At 39.8% G+C, this 26,204-nt stretch overlaps 1 protein-coding gene across 1 annotated transcript; it reads left to right on the forward strand.

Annotated features, from left to right (window-relative positions):
• The first annotated feature begins 361 nt into the window (after positions 1-361).
• On the forward strand, positions 362-26,032 carry zmym4.1 (zinc finger MYM-type containing 4, tandem duplicate 1). The gene is given in 28 exon segments (XM_042506166.1): positions 362-463; positions 1,938-2,512; positions 3,611-3,760; positions 4,894-4,970; positions 5,349-5,501; positions 10,708-10,783; positions 10,786-10,945; positions 11,439-11,622; positions 11,929-12,132; positions 12,727-12,877; positions 12,973-13,088; positions 13,639-13,821; positions 14,485-14,635; positions 15,060-15,232; positions 15,321-15,465; positions 17,024-17,134; positions 17,250-17,281; positions 17,565-17,712; positions 19,061-19,173; positions 19,353-19,578; positions 20,598-20,828; positions 21,008-21,117; positions 21,421-21,598; positions 22,400-22,551; positions 22,923-23,037; positions 23,131-23,379; positions 23,874-24,000; positions 24,822-26,032. Coding segments are annotated over 28 exon segments (4,554 nt in total). The 5' UTR covers positions 362-443; the 3' UTR covers positions 25,066-26,032.
• The last annotated feature ends 172 nt before the right edge of the window (positions 26,033-26,204 follow it).

Raw genomic sequence — 26,204 nt, forward strand, 5'->3', positions numbered from 1 at the left:
AGGCCCACCCAAAAAACCTACATCAAGTGCACGCTGTATTTAGAGTTTTCACTGCTTTACTTTGATTTCCAACTGTAAAACTTCTCTTATCCTTGCAGAAGTGCAAGTGTGTGACGCTCACTGCAGGTCAGCTCAGTCAGAAAGTGCTGTTAGGAGACTGAAATCAAACTTTGCGTTTTTTCCTAAGATTTCAAACATGGTGCGCAGTTGCGTTTATCCGGGCTGCAAAAACAGAGAAAAGCGGTGGTCCCCGTATGTATTTCACCGTATTCCTCTGATTGACATCGACCTCAGAATGCTGTGGTTAGCTGCACTGAAAAGGGACGTCAACTCCCCACCCGCAAAACTGAAACAACTCCGCGTTTGTAGCAAACATTTCTCTGAAGATGATTATATAGTAACAAGGATGCCAAATAATCGAATGAGACATATGCTGAAGCTCAATGCTGTGCCCAAATTTCAGGTAAGATAGCTCTGAATACCTACAAAAAAAGAAATATCACCATACAAAAAGGGATGCACGATAACATCGGCACGTCATCGGTACGACAGATATTGGCTTTAAAAGGAAGTAGTGGAGGCAGCCAACATGCTGATTTCTTCTGAATTCACATCCTGTTGTATCATTTTCTTTTTTTTAATTGACAATGTGAACATGAACAAAACGTACAATATCGCCCAAATAAGTTGTTTTTATCCCAGCATATCGGACATCGGCAAATAATTCAGTATCGTGCATCCCTAATAAAAATAATAAAAAATATTAAAACATAATATAATGTTTGTCGGTCTGAAAACTTACTGTCACATCACAGTTTAATGTCCCTAAAATACACGATCGATCATGCAAGAAAATCTGCACATTCCAGCTCTCATTTATACTTAAAAAAGGGTCAAACCTTCAAACCTGAAGTAAGCTTTTAAAAACATTTTTCACACAGGCATATAGCCGTGTACATTTAAATAGAGATTTAATATTTATCTAAATATGTGTTCATGTTTGAAATATTACTTCATGGACATTGCTTGAATTGCATGATTGGTTTACATGGTCACTGGTTATCTCCTTGTGCTTAAAAATACAAAAAAAGTGAAAATAAAAACAGATGTTTGACTCCTTTTTAAAATGGGTACATGGTGTAAGTTATCCTGCAATATCAAGTTAGTTGTTTACCAAGGTGACACATAAAGCTGTGGAAAAACAAACCTTTACTCTCTCCTAACTTTTATTCAAGTCATTAAAGTTATAAATGTTTTACATATTAAAACTACAACCCTTTTTAACAGGTTAGTTTTTGACCGAGGTGTGAGTTAATTTACTCAAACTGCTGTGCTGGGTTTTCTACAAGCAGAGGACTCATTTTTAACACCAGTAACTCAGTCGATCATGTTCATTTAATTGTGAGAAGCCTAAATCATGATTATGATTACCATTCGATTAACCCTTTAAAACCTGAGCAAATGGGTTTAAATTCTTTCAAAAACATGGGAGAAGGCAATGAGCGACTCACAAAACAATCGACAAAAATTGGCAGGAAATTTGTAAAAATGTGTCTCGGAAATTATTGTAAAAAAAAAAAAAAACATAAAGCGCAAAAAATATTTAGAAATATATAATAAATATAAAATATAAATATATAATAAAAACATGATTTGTTGGCATTTTTTCCCTAGATTACCAAGATTGGCAAGTCCCCCCCCATGTTTTTCAAAGAAGTCAAACCAGTTTGCTCACATTTTGAAGTATTGAATTTATTTTGAGTGGTGTCTGAATGCAGCACAAGGAAACTGATGTTGACCCAGGTTTTAAAGGGTTAAATTTGCATCCCTGCTTTACACTGGATAAACCAGCAATATGAAAAAAACTTTTCAATAACATTACAAAAGTCAGTATTCTTGCATCTTACAGAGGCTTAATTGCTCATCGTCTTTCACAGGAGCCAGAGGGAACAGAAGGAGAGTCCATGGAAGGTGTTCCAGAGCCGGGAACGTCGGGAGCGTTGGGAACGTCGGGAACGTCGGGAACGTCGGGGAGCGTCGGGAGCGTCGGGAGCGTCAGTGGATGTTGGAGAACCAGAGCTTGTTCCCACAGCTTCTCCTAGACTTTCTGAACACGGAGAGGAGGACAACTTTGCTGCCTCTGAAAATGAACCGGAAAGTAAAGAAACTGAACCTAAAGAAGGCGAGGCGGCTTCAGAGACGACTCTCTCTCCAGAAGAGACAATCAGCACAGTTTTGGTTGACGGCGGTGAACAAGGCGGCACTTTGGAGTCTGAGAGAGAGCCGAAAGCTGAGGAGGAGTCCGAGCTGAACGAGCCAGAAGTCGACACTAAGGAGGACACCAGCGAGCAGCAGGTGAATAAATCGAGGCTCTCTTCAGCGGACGACCTCGATGAGATGATGGACATTGGTACGGTGGACCAGGTGGAGCAGGAGGCTCAGATGAAAGAGGAGCAGCAGGAAAACTCGATGGACGTGGAGTGCAGTCGATCACCTACCACTTCAACTACAGGTGAAGTTTTATCACAAAGGTTTAAAAGTCTTTTAGTACACAATTCTCTTTTTTTTCTTTTCCCTGGAAACATTGCATGCAATAGTCCACCTTTTCCTCCTCTCTCTTTAGCCATTTTGTACACAATGATTGTGCTCCAGGGCCACTACAAAGTCCCTTCTTGTCTTTGCCGTTGCATTTCTGCAATAAACCCAAAGTATGACGGCATCGTGTCGCTCCAGTGTGTGATTTTAGATAGCATGCTGGCATCCAAGAAGCAAAAGAGGTGTGACTTGTAACACAACACCATCTGCCTCTATTGTTGCAAACAGTATGACATAATTGAATTGAATGAATCTTGATTTCAAACATGTTTAAAAAAAAAAAAAGTTGTGCAAGGTGACAAATTGGACATGTAATTAATTTGTAATTAGAACAAACTAATGAGTGAAGGTGTTCAATGCAGGATTGTTGGTTTCTGTTTGTTAAATCTCTCAAAAGGGAAAGTAAAAGCCAACCCCAGATTTGATCTGGTGAGGCGTTTCGCTTCACTATATTCGTGATTTTTTTTTTTTTCAGCACCGTGCTGCTGCCTTGCACCTGTTTTCTGCCTTTTTATAAAGCTCTGACCTCACCTGAGTGCTGCTTGGGTACACGCTGTAAATGTCCCAAAACCCAGAAAATAAGAAAAAACATGCAGAGGGCAGAGCCTCTGCAGAAAAATACACCACAACACACTTCTAGTGGGTCAAAAGTAATGATTGAGAGGGATTACTTCTTTGTGAGTATACATAGTTTTTAGGTAAATCCTGCATAGTTTTTAAAACCCCTGACAACCGTTGCTTTACATGTATGGTGCATTAGGTTTTCCTTAATTTCTTTAACACAGCACTGAAAAAATATATATAATAAGGTGAAACACCAAACGAGGGAATAGTGGGTTGGGTTTTACTTTCTTGTACTTTGCTTGTGCGTGTGTTTACTAACAGTAACCTGTAACCTGCTGCATAGTAAACCTTAAACACAGAATATGCATCTTTTTGAGAATGTAAATAAAGAACATTTTTAATGCATCCTACTAATGTCTTTAAATTATTTAACTGGAATTTTTCCTCACAGCCTCAGTGGCGGAGGACAGTAACTCTGTTGGGGAGGAAACGGATGTGAAACCAACTGTATTACCAGCACCTGCAGAGGAGGACATGAAAGTGTGTTTGGACGTGATGCAGTCCGGCTCGTCTCCGTCGTCTGAGGCCACGGCCAGTACAGGTGAGTGATTTCAGAGCAGCTGTCCTTGAGGTGTTTTTCCTAAAAAGAAATTAAAATCTTTTGTGCTAAACTCAGATATACATAATTTACCAACCAGTTTTTATATGACCAGCTCAATAAAGGACGTTTCTAAAGCTCTTGCAATGGCTGATAAGAGATAACACTACCAGATTTGGAGATTTTGGCAAGTGCACGTCTCACCATTAAATGCTGGTGGAGTATATATTGTGCTAACCAGGACATTAGAAATAAGTTGGCACTTTTAAAGCATCTTAACCCTTCCTCACATCCTGCAATTAAAATTAAATGTTTTAAACAGTCATGATAAAATTTAGATTTAGTTTTAATCCTGGCTGCTTAATCAAAGAAAGCTTGAATTTATCTGCTTATTTTTATATCATTGTTGAAATGGATGCTTTTTATAAACAGCAGACAGAGACCTGCAGGGTATCGTATGTTTAGTCGTGTGTGTGTGTGTGTGCGCGCGCAGCCTAAACATTTGTGCGCACATTTCTAACGATATGCTCAAGAACCTCTCATGTTTGTGCTAATTCACAAATACTGAAAACCTGTTTGTTTGACTGTTTTATACTGTGATTGACTGTTTAGTCCTCACTTCTCTTAACCAGCCGGTGGGAGGCGCAATCGTTTTTGGAAATGGACTCAGCTTTAAACAACAAACCCCACTGATTATTACAGGACACATTGTGGCTCCTATTCCTATTTTGTGTTGCTGTAGCCTGCAGATAAAGTTAATACAATTTAAAATCCACTTATGAAAGACATTTATCAGAGATTTGTGGCTGCGATTTTGTTATTAAAATACATTAATCCCCATAACTACATCCAGATTTCACATACAATGGCTGAGAAATCGATCCGTCAATGCGCTGCAGCTCTGTCAAAAACAGAAGTGGTGTGTTTTTTTATTAGCTTCAGGGACACTTCTGAAACGTGGTGCAGGTCTACTGGCATGACAAGAATTGTCTACAGTGGCCGCTGTCGGCTCAGGCGGCCACCTGGCAGAGATCTGGGCTCTGCTGAGTTTACTTTTCTAGTTTTCATGCATTTTTTTGTTTATTACTTTTATTGCACCAATATCACCGATTGACATGTTGCTTATATTCCTGCAGGAAGGGACAGTTCATCGCCAGCTACTGTAATGAACGGGATGAAAGTAGTGAAGCTGTCAATACCAACATTTGACAATGTAAGTATCAATACTTTTTCTTGTGCTGCTTTCAGACGCCTTCCACAATGTTTAAAACTTTGAACCTTGAGCACATCGGTGCAATTTTATTCAAAAACATCGGAAATAAGGCAATGGGCAACTTTGTAATAATGTTTCCACATTTTCAGGTAATTTTCTTGTACTTTTCTAATGTCTTGCTACTTTGGGGTCACTTATTTTTTCGTTGGTCATTGCCTTATTCCTACGTTCTAGAAGAAATCTAGCCATTTTGCTCAGGTTTCAAGGGGTTAAGTAGTGTTAGGATGAGTATTATCAGTATGTCACATTACACCGCTGCTTCTTAGTTATGGTCATGGAACTCCTAAAAACTGATGTGTGTGTATTTTCCTGTCATAGGAAATCATACAATCTGATGCTCAGCCAATGAAGTCGTCTCCTTCCCCTCCCATGGTGACTGTGAAGGATGAGCCGATAGACGAAGAGTATGAACAAGCTCTAATATCCTCGACACCGACAGCAAGCGTGAAAGATGAGCCCAACACTGCAAAGGTGGGGCACACATCTTTTATAAGGAGTTTGAAATTTATCTTGAGCTCTGTACTTGTATTCATGTATTCTTGTATACTAGAACATTTTTTACACCCTTTGATGGTCAAAAAACTTTTATTCATAGGGACATGCATATTAACCCTTTAACAGGCACTTTAACCGTGTGGTTGACATGTTTTTGTGATCAGTTTGCTTTTCTAAAAATTTAGCAAAACCCAATTTCATTTTATAGAGATGTTTCTATACAATGCATTTTAGTATTTTGATTTTACTGTTATTCTGTTAAATTCTATTTTCATTGTATTAAATTAACTTTGTTTTTTACCATACATTTTAAACTGATTTTTATTATTTTTTGTTTTAATTTTTATTTGTATATTTTTTATATTTATTTTGTTATTTGGTTTGTTTATTTTATGAAATTACTTTAATTTACAGATTTTTTTTATTATATAACATTAACATTTTTGTACCATATATTTTATACTGATATTTTATTTTTTTCTTGATTCATTTTTATTTGTATCTATTTATATGTTTATTGTATGAAGTCACTTTTATTTTCAGATTTTTGTCATATAACATTGACTTCTGCACATTTTAAAATGCATTATACTGGGAAAATGTTTTTTTTCTTCATAAATTGAGGCATTAGATATTCTAAAGATATTCTATGATCTATAAGGGTGTATAATTTTTTGCAAAGGCATTTCTTAATGTGACTGTTAAAGGGTTAATAAATATCAGTATACAATTCAATTGTAAATATACTGGAGTTAGAGGGACTGCTAATTTACATTTGTAGTCCCTTGACAGATGACAGACAATAGAAATATCAAGAAAGAAAAACAATGTCTGTGCTGGAACACCTGTGTTCGTCCTCTGTATGAGATGCTCTAATTTAGAGCCTGATTCTTTAACCCTTTGAAGGCTGGATAGACATCACTTTATACAAAAGGCAAAGAAAACGTGATCATTTTTACCTGTTTCGGCCACAGGCGGTCATGATGACCGCTGTGGTCAAATTGAGAACATTTTCGCGTGGTGGCAGCTGCGTCTTGGTTGCTTGGCAACTGTCATTGTCTCTGTCAAAAGTAAAACTTTGAGTGCGGCCGTGCGTTCCATTTACATATGCAATTTTGCACAGTTTTGGACCAAAATATTGTGTCTGAATGAGAAGTATGAAGAGAAATGTGACTGCTGATGCGGCCTGGAAGATGTTTCAGGACTTGGACAGCGACTATGATGCCGGGGATCTGTCTGAGGAGGAAGAGGATGAAAGTGACTTTCTTTGGGTCGAAGAGAACGTTTCATCCTCATCTGGAAGTGATTCTGAAGATATGCCAATGAGAAAGAGAAAACGCCAACTTTCATCAGAGACGGATCATCCAGATCTGCTCCCGGTGGACGCGGGTAAGCTCTGCTCTGCTGCGCTGCTTTGAAGGACAAAAAGTAGGGGAGACTAGGGACGGTTGTAACAGGATGTCTTTCAGTGCCCATAACTAGCAGAAAATGCGTGCCTGGAGCTCACTGCATGCGTGAGCAGCGCGTGGCGGCAACGTCGCTTTGCATTGTTGCTGTGACACTTCTGCAGGGTTTTCCAAATTTATAAACACATATTCCAGTAATTTATTTAGTTTTGCAGCTCCTGCACAGTCAACAACAAATGTTTCACAATAAAATGCCTTGTGTCAACAACTGAAGGGATTCTGTCGACAGAGAAGTTGTCAGAGGACTTTTATTTTGAAACAGAAGCAGGAAAGTTTGACTAAAACAGATATATTTGTATTTCCTAATCTTTATGACAGATAAAGACATTGAATTCCTACAGAGCAGAATACCAATATTTGTACAGTGAAAAGCTTATTGTTATTAGTTGTTACAACCATCACTGGTCTCCCCTTATTTAATTATTGTTTGTATAAAACAGTATGAATAATAATTCTGTAATGTCAACTCTAGACCTCCCTGAACCTGTACCAACTGGAGTGCTCAGCCCACCTTTCGACCCAGAGGCAGCTGTAGAAGAAGGGAGAGATGGGACAGTGTGGACAGTCCTGCATCCAAGTAAACATCCAGGGAGAAGACAAAGTCAAAGTGTCCTCACTGAAGCTGCCGGCCCCACCGCGCATGCAAAGCGCAGCATCAGTGATGCTCTTTCAGCCTTCTTGTGTGTGTTTGATATTGGCATGCTCCTGCACATAACGGACTGCACTGTGGCCGAGGCACATGGGCAGCGTGACAGAAGCTCGTGGGACCTGACAGTGGCCGAACTGAAAGCCTTCATCGCCCTGTTGTACGTCCGTGGAGCACTGGCTGCAAAAAACATGGACTTGGAAACCCTCTGGTCTGAAAAATGGGGCTTTCCCTTCTTCAAGGAAACTATGGCCAGAAACCGCTTCAGGGAGATAAAGAGGTTCTTGCGGTTCGACCATAAGGCGACTCGCTGTGCGCGTCTGCAGGAGGACAAGTTTGCTTTGATATCAGCTGTTTGGACCCAGTTTGTTCAGAACAGCATCTCCTGCTACAAACCTGGTGCCAACATCACTGTAGGTGAGCAGCTGTTCCCCACCAAGACACGCTGCAGATTTACTCAGTACATGGGGAATAGGCCTAGTAAGTTCGGTATCAAATTTTGGCTGGCTGCTGATGTCCAATCAAAATACATGCTGAACGGGGCTCCGTGTCTGGGGAAGGACGAGACGCGGAGCCGAGGTCAGCTTGTGAGAGAGAGTTTGGTGCTGAGGCTGGCGGAGCCGTTTTTGGGGAAGGGAAGAAATATTACCACCAACAGTTACTTCACTTCACTCAAACTAGCTACCACCTTAAAGGCAGAGAACACCTGCCTGCTCGGCACCATGGGTAAAACAAAGCACGAGTTACCCCCATCTGCGAAGGAGCGAGCAGAGCTGTTCAGCACAAAGGTGCTGAAATGTGGTGATTCAACTCTCACCATTTACCAAGAAAAGCCCCGGAAGAAAGTGTGCGTCCTGAGCACAGCGCACACAAGTGTGAGCATCACGGATGGGCCGAAGGCGACGCCGGAGTCGGTGACGTACTATAACAGCACCAAGGATAGCGTGGACGTCCTCGATCAGATGGCGAGGAAATGCTCTGTGAAAAGCTCTACAGGAAGGTGGCCACTAGCTGTATTTTATAACATCCTCGACCTGGCTGGGATCAACGCCCACATCCTCTTCAAGGAGTGCACCAGCAGCAGTATCCCGCGGAGGAAGTTCATCCTGCAGCTGGCAGAGGAGCTGCGAGCAGAGTTCATGGAGGAAAAAAGAGCACAGCGGTTAGCACAAAGTCTTAGTCAGCAGGAGCATTGTTCACCACAGTCGACACCTAAACGGAGGCAGTGCCGGGTTCGGAGGAACTGCGCTCAGAACAAAACCAGCCACACCTGCAGCAAATGTCAGAAACCTGTGTGTGGAAATTGCACGGGGAGAATGGAGGCTACCTGCGTTGACTGTGAAGCTTTTATAGCCAAGCAAGCGATTTTTTTGTGATTTAATATTTTTTTTAACCTAACCCTCCCCACCCTGGCTGCGTAAAAATGACCTGTGATGTCTAAAATGTATTTAAAAAAACAACAAATAAGTAAGACAAGCAGATGAATAGGCGGGTTGCCATTACAGATTTGCGCAAAATCTCAGCAATATTTTCAAAATGTCATTAGAACGCATATACAGCCACATATAGTTGTATTTCTTCAGCCTTGACATTTGATGATCCAGTCTTCATATTTACTTTAAAACGTCATTTTAATTTGGAATTATATTAATGCATTTTTAAATTTTCCTCAAATGAAAAACTTATTTTTTGTTGTACCAGACAACAATTTGCGGCTCGTGAAAACGAGATGTTTTTCTCTAATCTTATTTAGGGAGCTCGTGAGGACACCACAGAGAAGAGCAAAAATAAATAAAAAAAAAAAAACATTGGTGAATCCCAAAAATGAGTGGATACTGACAAAATAAGAACAAATCAGTCATATGAGCAAATATAAGAAAATTTGTTAGTATTTTTTTTCTTGCATGAGGCTCATTATATTAAAATCCATTGAGTAATATGGAAGCAAACTGTAATTATTTAAAACATTATTAGTACTATGTACTAGTTTTGTTTTGTTTTATTAGCGCTAACTTTGTTCTTTTCTATACGTTTTCAATTATTCTGTTACAAATGTGCTGTAAATATTATATGAAAAATAATATATATTTTTTAGTATTATTGGGGGCTTTTTATGCCTTTAACTGATAGGACAGAGTAAGCATTGGGGGGGGGGGGGGGGGGGGGGGGGGGGGGGGGGGGGGGGGGGGGGGGGGGGGGGGGGGGGGGGGGGGGGGGGGGGGGGGGGGGGATATGCAGCAAAGGGCCGAGGCTGGAATTGAAACCCGCTGCAGCAATGGTACAACTCTGTGCATGGGGGCGACTGCTCTATCCACTGAGCCACCCAAAAATTAAATATTTTCCAGCAAAATCAGATATAATCGATTGTTATTTTCTTTTTCTGCCTTATTTTGGATGAATAAAAGAACTGGTCTGTATAAATAAAATGATTACCGCTTATATGTGATGATGAAGATATTGAAAAATGTCTGATTAAACTTTTTAAAATGGACATTTTGGAGTTTTTTTTTTTTTTGTGACGATATCCTGACACAAGAAATGCATATATTGCATATCATCTATATTGGTTATTTATAATGAGAGATCATATAAAGTTTGGGATCTGACGGCCAAAAAGACCCCTCACAGCCTTTCTTGTAGTTTTTGGACTTCTGGCCCTTCGAGTGCGAGCTAATTTTTGTTGTTTTTGGTAGAGAGAGAGAGCAGGGTAAGAGGAGGGTGACACTTTGCAATGAACTTAGATGCAATTCATTTATGTTTTGGAAACACTGTATGAAATGTGTGCATTTGTTATCTGGTGGGTGGGGTTTGCACAGAGGAGAAGGGTGTATTTTCAAATTCTCTTCAAAAATGTATTTTTGTGCTATTTCCAGATGTCTGCCTACCTCAGCTTAAATGTTATGTCATAGAGACAAACGGTGCTCGCTCCTTTCTAAGAGGACATCTGTGAATGTCTTGTTCTTGGTCACTTTTTTCAAACATAACAGAAATTAAGTCTTTTAGTCATTACGTGGATCCAGAATCACTGGAGCACCCCTGAACCCGGTCTCCTGTGTTCTGTTACTGACAGGAGGACTTGAGGATCGGTTCGGTCTACTCTGTGACCACAGCTGCTGAATCGCCGTCGCTCCCCACCATCTACCCCTCGTCCTGGAGATGTACTGTTCATACTGCAGGAAGAGCTTGAAGAAAGGACAGACGGCGTTCCAGAGGAAGGGCTCCCCGGCGCTCTTCTGCTCCACCTCCTGCCTCACTACGTCGCTCCCCTCGGCTAAAGGATCCCCTAAGGTCTGCCACAACTGCCAGAAGTGAGTTCAACAGAAAAACTTTCATCTTTACAAACTTATCACTGCGGGAAACAGAATTTTCTGTAAGAAAACAGTTAGAGTAATTTACCATATGACCTCTCGATAAACATAATTATGCCAGAGATCATCAACAATGTAGCTGTATTTTTTTTAAATTTTTTTTTTGCATTTCTTTAAGTTAAATAAACAAATCTATACAAATATACACACAAACCGGTAACATACAAAAATGGTTAACAAAGACTATGTATATATATATATATATATAAATATATATATATTATATATATATGACAAAAAGACAAAGAAACAAATAATAGAGATATCTGTAACAGCATAATAAATCATTTACAGTTCACAAATCATTCAAATAAATAATCCTAAATTTGATCTCATGTGCTAACTAAAAATATCAATATTAATAATATCATAATATCAGTGTTGCTGAATTTGGATCTTATCTTGCTCTCTCTTGATCTTATTTCTCTCTCAGGTTGATATTTCGGCCTCAGGACATCATTCTGGCTCCAGATGCTAAAGGAGGCATGAAGGATTTCTGCAGCCAAAGCTGCCTGACCAACTTCAACTTCAGGAAATCTGCCGCCGCCAAAAAATCACAGCCACTGCAGCCGCTACCGCCACCGTCACTCTGCAGCATGTGCACCAGATACTGTGTTGTAAGTCCAACAGAATATTACCGGTGCGCCCGGTAGCTCAGTTGGTAGTGTGGGCGCCCCATGTACAGAGGCTGTGTCCTCGCTGCAGCAGCCGCAGGTTCAATTCCAGCCTCGACCCCTGCTGCATGTCCCCCCTTCACATTGTGTCTGTCCTTTCTCAAATAAAGGCAAAAGCCAAAAAATAATCTAAAAAACAACAAAAACAGAGTATTACCAATGATTATGTAGCTGTGTTTTCTCAATTAATTCATTAATCTTTTTGTCAACAAAATAGTGAAAATTTAATTTCTCTCTTCCCTCCTGCAGACCAAACATGAGGTGATCCTGGGCGGTTCTGTCCACAAGATCTGCAGCGACGCCTGCTTTAACCGTTTCCGCACCGTGAACAACCTTTCCATGGCCGGCTGTGCGAACTGCGGCTCCTTCTCCCTCAACAAACCGCTCATGCTGAAGATGGAAGACTGCAACAAAACTCTGTGCAATGCAGAGTGTCTGGCAAAGTACAAAGAGGTATTAAAAAAACACACACACAATGAAAGGAATCTGTTTGGTCCAGATAATGCGCAGCGTACGCTGAGGATGCCACAAAATATTAAATTTATATTCAGTTTGCGGCCGTGCTGCTTCTGTCTGTGTCAGAGTTTGACGCTCGCACAGATTTAGAGACTCCATGGTGCGTTCAGATTCACCTTGTACACTCAGTAAGTTATACTGGAATGGCCACAAATGTTTTTTAAAACAAGAAATTCATTTTTTAAAAGCATACATAATAATAATAATGGTTGGTAGGACTTATGTCGTGCTTTTCTAAGTACTCGAAACACTTTACATGAAATGCAAAAAGAAAACAAAATACATTATTCATTGCTTTCATTATGTCATTACTATTTGAAGTCTTAACTTGACTGCTTACCTTCAGTGGGATCTCCACGTCATCTGACCCGCACAGAGTTTGCACAGAAGCTGCAGGTTCTGGCCGTGCAAAGACTGATTTAAACATATAGTGCAAGTTAACGCAATGTACAGAATTATAAAAAAAAAACACACACAGTATCTGCAGAACTCAACATTTTCTGTCTTTAAAAAAAAAAAATCTCTTAATAGAAAACCAAGATAAACCAGCCCTGTACGATGTGTCGCACGACCCGTCTGCTGGTAGAAATGGTTGACAACAAAAACAACGACGACTCTGTGAGCCTCTTCTGTAGCAGCAGCTGTGTGATGGCCTTCATGGTGCAGACTGTCAGCGTATCAGGTACAGGCTGTTTCTGGTTTTTGATGTTGACTTTTAATAATACACTGTTGAGTGTGTATTTTTAAAACTATTTAACTGTTTTTCTTCTCCTGTAGGTGCTCGGATGAATTGTGATAATTGTGGGAAAAACACCGTACCGTCCTATCATCTGGCCATGTCAGACACCTCCATCAGGAACTTCTGCACTCTGCCTTGCGTCATGTCCTTTCAGGTAAAAAAGTTTAGGAAATGAGAGGCAGGTTCGGCTCAGTCAGAATCAGGTCATAAGACGCGTTGTCAGACCAAACAGAAATCAGAAGTGTTTTTGCCTCATCTGAGCGGGCAGTGTTGAAGGCCGGGGGAAAAGCCAGGCTGCAGAATCTCGTATGCAGAGTGAAATGTATAAATATGTGAAGCGAGTCATTTTGTGTTTGGCCATTTCTTTTGCTTTATGTTTTTCATTGTTTGTAAACAAACCACAAAATCATCAAGAAAAACTGCCAACAACTACCAGATATTTCCCACCAACTACAATACAATGACAAAAATATCATTTGTTCATCATCTTTCATATGTTCCACTCTAAATAGCTTTTTTTCAAAAGTCAATAATATTATTTTTCACTGTAGAAAAAATGTTGTATGCCATAATAAACAGTGGTCCTTCTTCAGTTTTGGTTATTGTAAAGTTGGTCTGGAATTTCATTCTGAGTGGAAATCAAAAAGTTTGTAGTGTTTGCGTCAATTTTCATTCAAGACTCTTGCTGTTTTTCTGTGTCACAGGAAAAGTTCAAGAAGTCCCAGAAACAGGTGAATGTTTTTACCAAGCTGCCCATTGGATCCACTCCAATCCAGACCGCCACTCCTCCCCAAACTGTGCCAGACTCTCCTAAAGGACCACTGAAACTGAACTGCGCCCAGTGTTCCCGCAACATAGCTTTTAAACCCGACCTTCTCCAGATCAAGGTAACGCGTGTGCATGGAAGCGTGTGTTTGAAAACGGGAGTTTAGTTTAGCAGCACAATTGTCAATGCTGATTTGACATTTTGCAGTTTTTATTTTCAAGGTCAGTGCAAATGAAGAAGCAAATGTACTTGAGTCCACCCGTGTGCCCGTGGGCGCATCTGTCTTAAAATTAGATTGAGTTGCATTGTTGATGTTTTGCTATTTTATTGAGATAAAAAGTAATTGCCTTATTACAAACAAAAACTAAACTCAATGGCAAAGTATTTTTCTGCTATTTAAAGGGCAAATTATTCAGATTGTAAGATGCACCTGCATAGGCGGGTTCACAGTGTGCGTACAATCTGCTTAAATAATGATGCACAAAATATTTGCCCAGATTTTTTCCGCAATCCCACGACAAAAGAGGCAAACACCAAAGTATGCTGAGCAACTGCATAGACAGCCCAGTTTTATTAAAAATACATCTTTCCAGCAGTAAAATACTTAAACACATAAACACTTTATCAGATTTTATTTGTCCATTTTTTAATTTCTTTTTGAAACTATGACTCAAGCTCCTCTGCATGAAAGTTCACATTACTGGTTTTAGAAAAAGGTGATCTTACAGGTGACTTAATGTTAATGTTAATGTTAATACCTGCTTATTTCAACTCTGTGTTGCAGGATAAGTTGGTTTTCGTGTGTAGTATGGACTGCGCTTACGAGTACAAGAAGGACAACTTTGTGACAAGCCTGTGTGAATACTGTAAGATCGAAAAGATCACCAGGGACGCCAAGAGAATTAACAACAGAGACTGCTTCTTCTGCAGCGACGGTAAGGAGAGAAAAAAAACAGGAAATCATGGTTAACCCTTTGGAAACTGAGCAACATTGAAGGAAGGCAATGAAAAAAGGGGTCCAAAAATAAAGGAAAATAACATAAATTAGTAAAAAAGAAAAATTACATGAAAATTGGTTTAAAAAACAACTGAACAAAAAAATAAGAAATATTTAAGAATGACAGCTATAAATATAGTTTTTCCTTGCCTTTTTCCCTAGCTTCCCAGTAATTTTCTAAATCTGCTTATTTTTAGAGAAATCACACTAATTTGCTCAGTGTTTAAAGGGTTTATAACTTAACTAATAGAAAAGTGCCTTTTTTTCCAGGTTTCACTGGTTTAAATTACACGCTTTTGTCTTTGAAAAGTGTGAAAATTGCTCAGTAATCATGCATATCGACACCGTGTTTCTCCTCTCAGGCTGTAAGCTCCTCTACAGACACGACCTGACTAAAAACTGGGGGAAACACTGTCAGTCCTGCGTCTACTGCCACAGTGTGTCCAAGAAGCTGGTGACGGCTCAGTACGGAGGCTCGACGGAGGAGTTCTGCTCCGAGGACTGCCGGTCCAAGTACACCATGCTCTTCTGCCATGTAAGCGAGACTTGCATCAGTTATTAAAATCATATTTGACTGAAAATAACAGCTGTGATGAAGATCTTAACGTTATCATGTCTCTCAGGTGGCAAAGTGTGACACGTGTGGCCGCAAAGGGAAACTGAAGCAGAGTCTTCCCATGCTGGGGGAAGTCAAACACTTCTGTGACCTGAGTTGTCTTCTGCAGTTCTGCTGTGATAAAGTGGCCACGCAGGGAGAGATCTACAGAGGTTTGTTTTATTATTGTCATTTCAAGTTTATTTCCCCGTGTTGTTTTGTGTTTTTTGTGCTGGAGAAAGCCATAAGTGAAGACAAGAAATTTTTGGGTTGTCCGTCTTTATGTTTGTTTGTTTGTCTGTCCATATCACTCCAGTTAATGCAAAATTTCAAGAATACCTTGAGGGAATTTCTTCAAATTTGGCACAAATGTCCACTTCAGCTGACATCAGCTGAGCAACAAACAGATAATTACTTATTGACAACAGCGGCCCAATGACAAAAATAATCATAAAGAGGCTAAAAAAAGGCTGTTGTTTCAGCAAACCATATCAGATTTTGGTGTAGAGATGACTGAGGAGGTGTGGAGGAAAAGTGATGGAGAGGATCGATTTAAGTTCACTAAACACCAGACTGCAGCGGATTCAGCTCAAGGTCATGCGTAGATTACATTATTCCTAAGATAAGGTTAATAAAATGTTATCTAACTAGGGTGTCCGCTTCGTTCTCATTCTCCGCCGATGTCTCCACTGGTGTCTGCTCCGCGCTTACCCTGCTGATGTCTCTGGCAGTGTCCACTCCACTCTCATTCTCCGTCGGTGTCTCCAGCATGTCTCCGAATGTCCACTCCGCTCTCAGTCTCTGGCGGTGTCTCTAAATGTCCGCTCCGCTATCAATCTCCGCCGGTGTCTCCAAATGTCGGACCAGCTCTCATTCTTATTTTGGGGACTGTTCCACTCAATAGTTCCACTATAACTCAAACAGAATATTAATTTGTGCATTATTTTTGTACAATTCAAAGTTGACATAAGAAGATAAGAAAGGTAAAATTATAAATTATGAAATTGATATATTTTGCTCTTGAAAATGACTTTCTTCTAAAAAAATTTGATTTTCCCAGCTTTTTGTCTGAAATGTCATTTTTTAAATGAAAATGCACAAATTAAATTCATCTGTACTCAGCCTTTCATACCCTCAGGTAATGAAAAACAAACAAAAACAATCGGTATCTTATTGGCCTCGAGAAGCTGGAAATTATTGGTCTATCAGTATCGGTTGAAATAATCACTATCGTGCATCACTGATCCTAACGTATCAGATATCTGTGACAGAAGTAATTCGGCAAAAGGCACTCAAGATCATTTGGCTTTGTCCTAAGATTGTCCCTTCTTGGCAGGATATATTCTTTTGGTATTGTAATATTTGTGATAAGCACGTTAAACCTGATGTATTAATTTCCCTGTTTGGTTGTTCTGAAGCGTCTCTTGTATGACTACATACTGTTCAGAAGACCTGATGGTCAACATGTTAGCAGCTAAGAGAGTCGTTCTTAATGACTGGGAGGTTACCACGATCCTTGTTTCTCTAGATCGCTAAGGGAATTAGTGTCAGGCACACACCTGGAGAGAATTCGAAACAGCACACTGGGTCTGAAGGACAAACACAGGTTTGCAGAGGCATACAACAGCAAGACAGTCATTCTGATTTATCTGGACTTTTTTAATAAAATGTTATGAAACTGATCTTTAATATCCCATGCTGACTCAACTTGTGTTTCCTTGAAACTTTCAGGTAAAGGCGAGGCCACGCCTATCATCGCCAACGTCATCTCACTCGCAGGCTCTCCTACAGGGAAGTCCGACAAAACCGCCCAGCAAAGTACACAACAGCACACAAAAGCAGGTATTTATGAGCTATATGTCAAACGTTTAAGAGAGAAAACGTGCTGTATGCACGTTGATTCAGTTGCCACCAGTGTTTATTGTGACAGTTTCGTACTCTGTCGTTGTGTCCACAGTCACTCGCCTTCAATCAAAGAAATCTGGACATGTGAGTCGTTATATTTATTTTGTATGCAGTCAAATTCAACGATAGATTTACACACAGGTGTGGGAAAATATAGAAAATGAAGATACTTTGTTCAATAATACAATTAATGTGTAAAATTGTGCTGTGATTTGAATAAAAACACTGACGGACAAAAGATGGAACATTTTAGCTCCCCAGATTTGTATGTGACTGTAGTCTGCTAATTATTTAGTCCATGTGTTGTTTATTAAGATCATTAATACTGGAGTTGTAACTGTCTTTATGTCCTTTGTCTGTCGTTCAGATCAGCATTCAGACAGATTCAGTGAAAGTTAATCCTCCTCCACCTGGACAAAAAATCCTCAAGAACAAAGCTCTGCTCTGCAGACCGCTGGTGCAGAACAAAGGGGTCTCCTGTCGAACACAGACGGTCGATGTCGAAGCACAGACAGGTAAAAGCAACACCCAGACAACATTGTTTCTATGGTAACGACAGCTATGTTCTATTGTCAGACATTGTTTTGTCAGAGATTGTTCTATTGTTTTTTTTTTTTTTAAATTTATATTTTAAAACCTTGAATTCCTTTTTTATGTCATGTTTTTTCCTTTTTCCCCACTCATTTAAGGCATATACTCTGCATACTTGGAAGTTTGAGGTCTTTCACAAGCAAGGAGAGTAATTAAAAGTAATTATTTGGCTAATGCTGTGCATATTCAGTGTCCACTGCCTCTGCAGGCATATACTATTTTATGCCTCAGCGCCGGCGATGGCCTCAGCCATGTGTCCAGCACACAATATTTTAATAATGCCTCAAAGGAGTTTTGCACAAACATTCACTTGGACTCAAGGATGAGCTGATTTCAATTTGGTGGTCAAATGTCACTTTGACCTTGCATGCGACTCATTTTTCGTGAATGCAATATCTGAAGATGGCCTTCAGGGAGTTTCCTCAAATTTGGCACACGTGTCCATTTGGACTCAAGAATGAACTGATTAAATTCTGGTGGTCAAAGGTTAAAGATAAAGGTCATGCTGACCTCATATAACATGTTTTTGGCCTGAACTCAAGAATCCTCAAAAACCACTCTAAAACTGTGCTGATTGTATAGATCTTCTGTGTGTGAAGCGTCCATGTTTTCACAGACATGGAAGTAAACTGTAGGTGCAACCTGACTTATGGGTCAGGTTCCCTCTCCTCCTCCTCCATAAAACCGTGTGGCGGTATGTCTAGTTTTAATGTTTTTTTTAATTGAAGGATAAATGCAAATCATATAGTGTTATAACTGAAACAATATTTGTTCTTCCATTTTTCTGTTTACACAAAAATCCCTCCACACCTCCCACCCCTCCCTGCCCACACACACACACACACACACACACACACACACACACACACACACACAGACAGTCCATGGGTTCACCAAACAATGACATAGATTTCATATAAAAAGTGAAAGCACAGGAGAAGGGAGAGAAGTCATGAGGGTCAAGAGTTTGGTGCAGCGAAGGACGTCCTCCTTCAGCTCCATGGGACGAGCTGAAATAATATATTTCTTATTTTAATATATTCTCATCCATGAGCACCGGTGGTTTGAGGCCCCCCCAGAAGCGCTCCTATTGTCTTCCTTTTTCAGATTTTTTAATTGTTGGTACAGATTTTTTGTCCTGAAAATATTATCCAGAGTTTATCTTCTGTATTTACATGTCTTGACTGAAGACTTTTTTATGTTCATATATTTGCTTTGTTATGAACCCTCACAATTTTAACAACTCATTTTCTTTTTTCCTCTTCCCTAAAGATGACCTCTTCCCAAAACTCATGGTGGTTCCTGTCCCAGTGCCGGTTTATGTTCCTGTACCCATGAACATGTACAGCCAGTGTACCCCCAAACCTGTGGGCCTGCCTTTACCAGTACGTCAAACACACGCCCAGTTTTCATGTTTGATGCACCAAAGTGGCAATTAAGATAAAAATGTATTATCTTGTATGAGCTGTTATGAAGTGAAATATATATACGAGACAACACATTAGATAGTCAGTGTCTTCGTCCTTGTTACAGACCTGTTACATTGTTACTGTGTCTCCCACAGCTGCCTGTACCCATGTTCCTTCCTGTGACGATGGACAGCGCCGAACGCATCGTGGAAACCATCCAGGAGATCAAGGAAAAGATCCCATCCGACCCCTACGAGGCCGAGCTCATCCTCATGGCCGAGATGGTCGCGGAAGAAGACGAGACGAAAGACAAAGAGGAGACACCAAAGGAGAAGGTGGTGGAGAAAGAGAAAGAGAAACAGGAAGCAGCTGCTCCAGAAGGTAAGAAAGTCGTATGTTCAGAACTTCCCAAACACATTTCAGCACAACGTGGAGTTAGTAATTGATATATAAATGGCCATTTTGGGGGGAACTATTTCATTAAGGTAACTGGAAAGACAATCAAGATAAGAAAAATCAACTTTTTTGTACATCCAAGATAGGACTGCATGACTGCTTTGTTTGTTGATCTGTTGTCATTTTCTAAATAAATAGATTAGATGTTTGGTTGATAAAAATGTCCAAAAATCATGAAAATTGTTGATCAGTGTTTGCAAAAGCACAAGATGATGTTTAGAAATGTCTCGTTTTATCCACAACCTAAATATATTCAAGTTATTGTCATAGAGAATTAAATACACAATACAAAATATTGACAGATGTGAAGGTGGTTTTAGAGAATTTAGATTTTTTTTGCCATAAGAAATTACTAAAACGGATCAAACTACTAAATTAGTTGGTTATTAATTCAGTATTAATCATTGCAGTTCTAGTCTAAGAATGAGGGTAAAATATTTCATTTATATTTTGCTTTGTGGACATTAGTTTATAAGGGGAACTCAAACAGAAAAGTGACAGCATTTATTCTAGTGTTTGGAAAAGAAAGCAAAACTGACCGAAGTGACAATAACGTGTTTGTATAGTAGAGCTGTGCTGATTAATGCTCAACAACTGACAATAAAAGAAACATCACTCTGATGCTCACCACATGTTTCTGCTGAGTTTTGGTCAATTTACAAAAGAAAAGGCCCTTTTTTTTAGTTGTCTTAAGATGTAAGCCAGTCTGCTTTGGTCATCTACATTTTCCAAAGTAGCTTTTCATTAGTTTTCAAGCATAAAAAGTTAAAGTTGAAAAAAAAAACACAAGTCAACACTCAGGATACTTTGGAGTCTTGACATAATCTGACTACAGTATGAAAATAATGTAGTTTCATGATCTTGCACTCTTTCAGTGTATTTGTCAAATTATTTCGACCATTTTTTATGTTGTTTTTAACATTAGCAAAATCTTCATTTCACAGACCAGGCCAGTCACTACAGCGACGACTTGGACACAGACGAATTGGCCAGTTTCCTCAACAACTGGGAGGATGCCTCCTCTGAAGCAGGTGTCAAGTCTCCCAGTCGATCGTACACCCAGGAGAAGCTCAACCCGGTTCTAGACATTCCTGTGGGTATGACCATTGAGCCTGACTCCGAACCCCCACCTCCTGCTCCGCCTCCCATGGACATCGAAGCTGACTTCACTGTCGGTGAGGAGATGAACAAATGTGTGCATGCATGAAGCATTTAGATGCCATTTTCACCGTGAGTGGTGTTTAGAGTTTAGTGGGGTTTAAGTGCTGAATGTGTGAGTACAAATCAAGCTGTTATGTATTTGTTATGGGTTTGGCGTGCTTAGTCTAATTTTTTTATGTGGTGTTTTTACCAGAAACTCTGGAGAGGATGGCCCGGTTGCGAGAGCAGTCCCGGCGATCCCCGAGCCCTCCGCCAAATGCTTCACGACGACGACAAGCTCATAGGAAAGCCCGAGAAAAGAGGGTAACTATCTGTGGTAACGGATAAGATGCTGCTGGTGCGTTTACAGATGGTGGCGTCATGGCTTTAAAAAACTCCCCATACATTTTAAACATGCTACCTCCACTTTAAGCAGCCAGATTTGGGGACAACTCCAGACAAGCGGCTCTCCACTGATTTTAATCAGCTCATATTCTTTTTTTTTAAGTAGTTTGAATCAAAAGAGCCGACCAGGTTAGGCAAAACACGAGAATTTCTCAAATGTGTGACCAGGACACAGGCAGTCGTGCTGGGTTTATATCTGTCGCTCTCTCCTCTTTGTCTCAGGGTCGTAAGTCACAGCGGTCGTCTAAAGGAGCTGAGGCGTCAACCCGAAAAGGCGCCTCCAACAAGGCCAAGGGTCCCGACGTCCAAAAACTGAAGAGTCAGTACGGAGTCGACGCCTGGAAGCGATGGATCCAGTGGAGGCAAACTCAGCCCAACCTGGAGAAGCCTCGCTTTGGCTGTAAGTCTGAATGTAACGTTAACACAACCACTAAAGCCGACGTTAAAGGTTTGTTCACTCGACCCAAGATTATGTAATTATTGTAAACATCTGTTGGACAGTTTTATCCAGAACGATCAGGGATGGGAAATCATTGATGCCAATGCCTTTATGGATGATCCTTTAGCGATTCCTCTGTTGATTCCTGATCAGTTTTCTGTGTGGGAAAAAAAACCCTTGAAGGCCTACACAGATTTTAGCAAAAACACAACTGTTTTATTTTCTCTTAGTCTGAATGAAGTGTAGATGAAACGAGCCCAGCCACCCTGCGGAGGAAACTCATCTGGCCGCTTGTATCCGTGATCTCATTCTTTACGATCACTATCCAAAGTTCATAACCATAGATGAGGGTTGGTTCGTAGATTGACGGGTAATTCGAGAGCTTTGCCTGATGGCTCAGCTCCCTCTTCCTGATGACAGTCCGGCATTACGCCTGCATCACTGCATACGCCATGAACAAATCTCCAAGATACTTAGACTCCTTCGCTTGGTGCAGTACGGCCTCATAAAGAATTTTCCACCTCGAGGAATCGCAGGGAATTAAATCCTGAATCTTTTTATTTGATTCCTTTAAATCATGTTAGAGTTATGGAGTCATCCCTGAGCATCGTTTTTGATTTGAGATCATTTGAGGTTGTTGCTACCACTCTCATATTGTCTTAGATACTGTATCTGTGCACAGATCATTTAGATTAAGAGATTATACATCAAAATGAAACTTTTTTTAAAACATTGATTGTTTTGAACATCTCCATATGTCAGCTCGTCCCATGGAGCTGAAGGAGGACGTCCTTCGCTGCACCACTGCTGAGCTGAGCTACGGTCTCTGCTGCTTCATCAGTGAGGTCAAACGACCCAACGGAGAACCGTACTCCCCCGACAGCCTGTTCTACCTCTGCCTCGGCATTCAACAGGCAAGACGTTTGTCACACACGGAAAAGTTTGACCAGAAGGCACAGATTGTCACTGTTACTGATTGATTATAACCTGTATTTATTAAGAAATAGCTGTGCTAACTACCATATTTTCAATAACTTCCTCATAATAAAATCATCTCGCTGGATCACCAGTGGAAAGGTTTTAATGTGAGGCAGCGCTGCAGGAAAGATGTGTGTTAGCAGTAACTGAACACAACTCCAGTACAGCTGAAAATGATCAGTAAACAGTGAAGTAAGGCAGACCAGATCTTCCAAAAAGTCGTGCATCAGCAAATGTAAAATAGTTACATGAATTAGTTATTGTCATTGCTTATTATGTAACCTTTTTTTAAAAAATATCTCTATAGTACCTGTTTGCTAACGGTCGCGTGGAGAACATATTCATGGATCGGTTCTACAACAAGTTCTCCACTGAGTTCACTAACATGCTGAGAGGTTTCAAACCTTCAGTCACAGCAAACGGTGAGTTTTACATGCTTTTATTTTTCTGTCAGTTCCTGTTTCACACCAACAAACCCACATTTAACCAGATTTCTTGTTGCTCCCCGTCTGCAGGTTACATCCATTCCCGTGTGGAGGAGGAGTTTCTGTGGGACTGTAAACAGCTGGGGGCGTACTCCCCCATCGTCCTCCTCAACACTCTGCTCTTCTTCTGCTGCAAGTACTTTGGCTTCACCACGGTGGAGCAGCACCGCCAGCTTTCCTTCGCCCACGTCATGCGCTGCACCAAAACCAACCCGAACAACACCAAGACCACTTTCCTGCGCTTCTACCCACCAATATCCATAAATGACCCCGAATCAGGTACTGAAACGGCTGAGGGTCAAAATAAAGATGTCACGAAGTCAAGCAATTTGTAGCCAGGAACATTTTCAATAACATTATATGACAAGGTTGTAATTTAAAAATGCAATTGGATTGGATTTTAAAAAGTGAAGATGAACTTGACATTTTCAGCAGCCTATAAAAAACCCTTTTATAACTTTTGGTAATTAACAAATTTTAAACAAATGCGAATTCATGTAGTAAAACAATAGCAATATTTATAGTTAGGAAACGACACGCAGAAATTTAATAAAAAAGAGCTATCAGCACTATTAATGTACAGAACCATAATGTGGCAATAACAGCAACCAATAACACACTTTATCTGTTTAATAATATTTTACTCCCCTCTTTCCCTCTCAGCTGTAACGTTTATTTATTGTTTTTTAACCAGCACTTCAGTGTTAAATTATGATACCTCCATCTATCTGTCTATCTGTCTGAAATGATGTTAATGTTTGTGTTCTCTTAAGATCCAGAGGTTCCAGCGAAGAAGCGTAAGGAGGAGGAAAGTAAAGAGGATATCCTGGAGATGATGGAGAACACAGAGAACCCTCTCCGCTGTCCAGTCCGACTCTATGAGTTTTACCTCTCCAAGTGGTGAGTAAAATAACGCTGAACTACTGACCTGGACCTAAAAGCTGTTTCAGTATTCACATGGGCACGTCATTATTATTCAATCATTAAAAAAATGTCTATATCCTTGTCGGCCTTTAAAAAGAGCTTAAGACAACAGCTACTACTAAAATATATTCATTCCTAGAACCTTTTTTTTTATGACTTATATGAGCTGCATACCCCAGGTAATTAATACTGCTGTCCTCCATATGCCATTTGTCTCCATGAATTGTATTACTATAACTATACTTAGAGTAATTTTGAATGCTTTTGAAGTTTTAGATTAGCGTTAAGTTGCAGGATGAAACTTGTATGTGTAAATTTATCAGTAATTTTGTGCAACTAAATCTTAAATTTTGCCCTTCTGTCATCTTCTTAAGGCTAAAATGAAACTTAAGCCCTTTAGACACCATATACTCTATTGTAATTTCCATAGTTTAATCTCTCATCCAAGTGGTTACGAACAGAAACCTTGCACACTAAGTCTGAAGCATTTTGTTGTTTTACTCTTTGTGAAAATTCTAAATATGAGACAATGAAAAGACACATTAAATGATTTGATCCCTCTTGTTAAACCATCAAACTCTCTAAAATTTTAGTTTTCTAAAATGCAAAAAAAAAAAAAAAGAAACAGTTTTGAAAGGTTTACTGACAGATGAAGCTTTAGGAGTCAGTTTGCGACTGACACACTGTGAGGTTGTGTTTATTTTAAAATGTGTGTTCATTTTAAAACAAAAAAATTTTGGATTTGTTGTTCTAAATTTGCTGATCACTGTGGACATTACCGCCTCTCTTCTATCCAGCTCGGAGTCAGTTAAGCAGCGCACCAACCTGTTCTACCTTCACCCCGAGCGCTGCTGCGTCCCCAACAGCCCCCTGTGGTTCTCCTCCACCCCTCTGGACGACAGCACCATGGAAGCCATGCTCATCCGCATCCTCACCGTCCGAGAGCTGCATCTAAGAGCGAGGAACGATGGAGGGACGGAGGAGAAGATGTCCAATGATCCACCATTTGTACCTGACGAGGAAGATGGAGATTCGGATTGATGAAGAGCAGAAGTGACCTTTTATTGGTGCAGTGGCTTGTGGTGTAAATATTTGTAGATAAACTGTTCATTTAAACATTGCCCAATAAAAGAACAGAACGAGTCTGTCACATGCGTAACTACAATGTGCAGAACTGCGAATAAAGTCATACTTCCTAAAACACATGTTGTGTAGGTGGGACTACAAGACTGAGCTCAACATTCAGACTGTTAACTGCTGCTCAGCAGGACACATAGCTGTCCCTCTGTGTTTTGTCTGCTGAATGGTTGCCTCTAATGGATAATGCTACTTTTTTTCTTCCACATTATGATTCCTTTAAATTGGACTTTTTCCTGTCGTCGTTTAAAAGAGCTAAAATTAAAAACTTTTGATTTCTGTCGGTGTCAGTGAGTAAACGTCCAAAAGATAAACTGAAAACAGCTTTCTCTGATGTAGATGTTAACCATCAACTATCATATTAAGTGAAAAATCTGCGGCAAAGTTTGATTTTCAAGAAATCATCACTGAGTGCAATTACATGGGCATGAATTACGTGTTCATGTTTATGATAATATTCGGGATATGGTGTTTACATGAGCACAGAGAAACTGGGTTTTCCATTTTCCCTGTATACATCCCAGTTTCTGAATCAGTTTCTAGCATATTTGTTTTTCCCATACACAGAATATGGTATTATAAAGTTAAAACACATAAAAGGGATACCCCAAAAACCCAATCATTAACAGGTTATTCATGTCTATGTAAATGTGCTCAATGTCATTTTTTGGTGTCAACGAGCACATGATTCCAGACCCAATATTTTTGCAGTTTTTATACCCCTGAGGATTGTTTGAAAATCATTCTTGGAAATTTAGGAAATTAATTTCTTGACAAAATAATTCCTGGAACTAATAAGAAATTACATACCAAAGTGTGTTATGACTGATTTTTTTTTTCTTTTATATCTAATAATATAATAGATGTTCCAGAGGCCTCTCAAACTTGTCATGGTAAAATGTAAAAGATGAAATTACATTTTAAAAAAGAAATATTTTGTTAATCAGATCAACTTACTTTAAAAGTTCTGGTCACTTGATTGTGAGATTAAGGTGATGTTTTGATTTTCGTTTTTACTGTGCATTAAATGAAAGACTCTTTTC

Source organism: Plectropomus leopardus, chromosome 18 (assembly GCF_008729295.1).
Source record: "Plectropomus leopardus isolate mb chromosome 18, YSFRI_Pleo_2.0, whole genome shotgun sequence".
NCBI classification, from domain to species: domain Eukaryota; kingdom Metazoa; phylum Chordata; class Actinopteri; order Perciformes; family Serranidae; genus Plectropomus; species Plectropomus leopardus.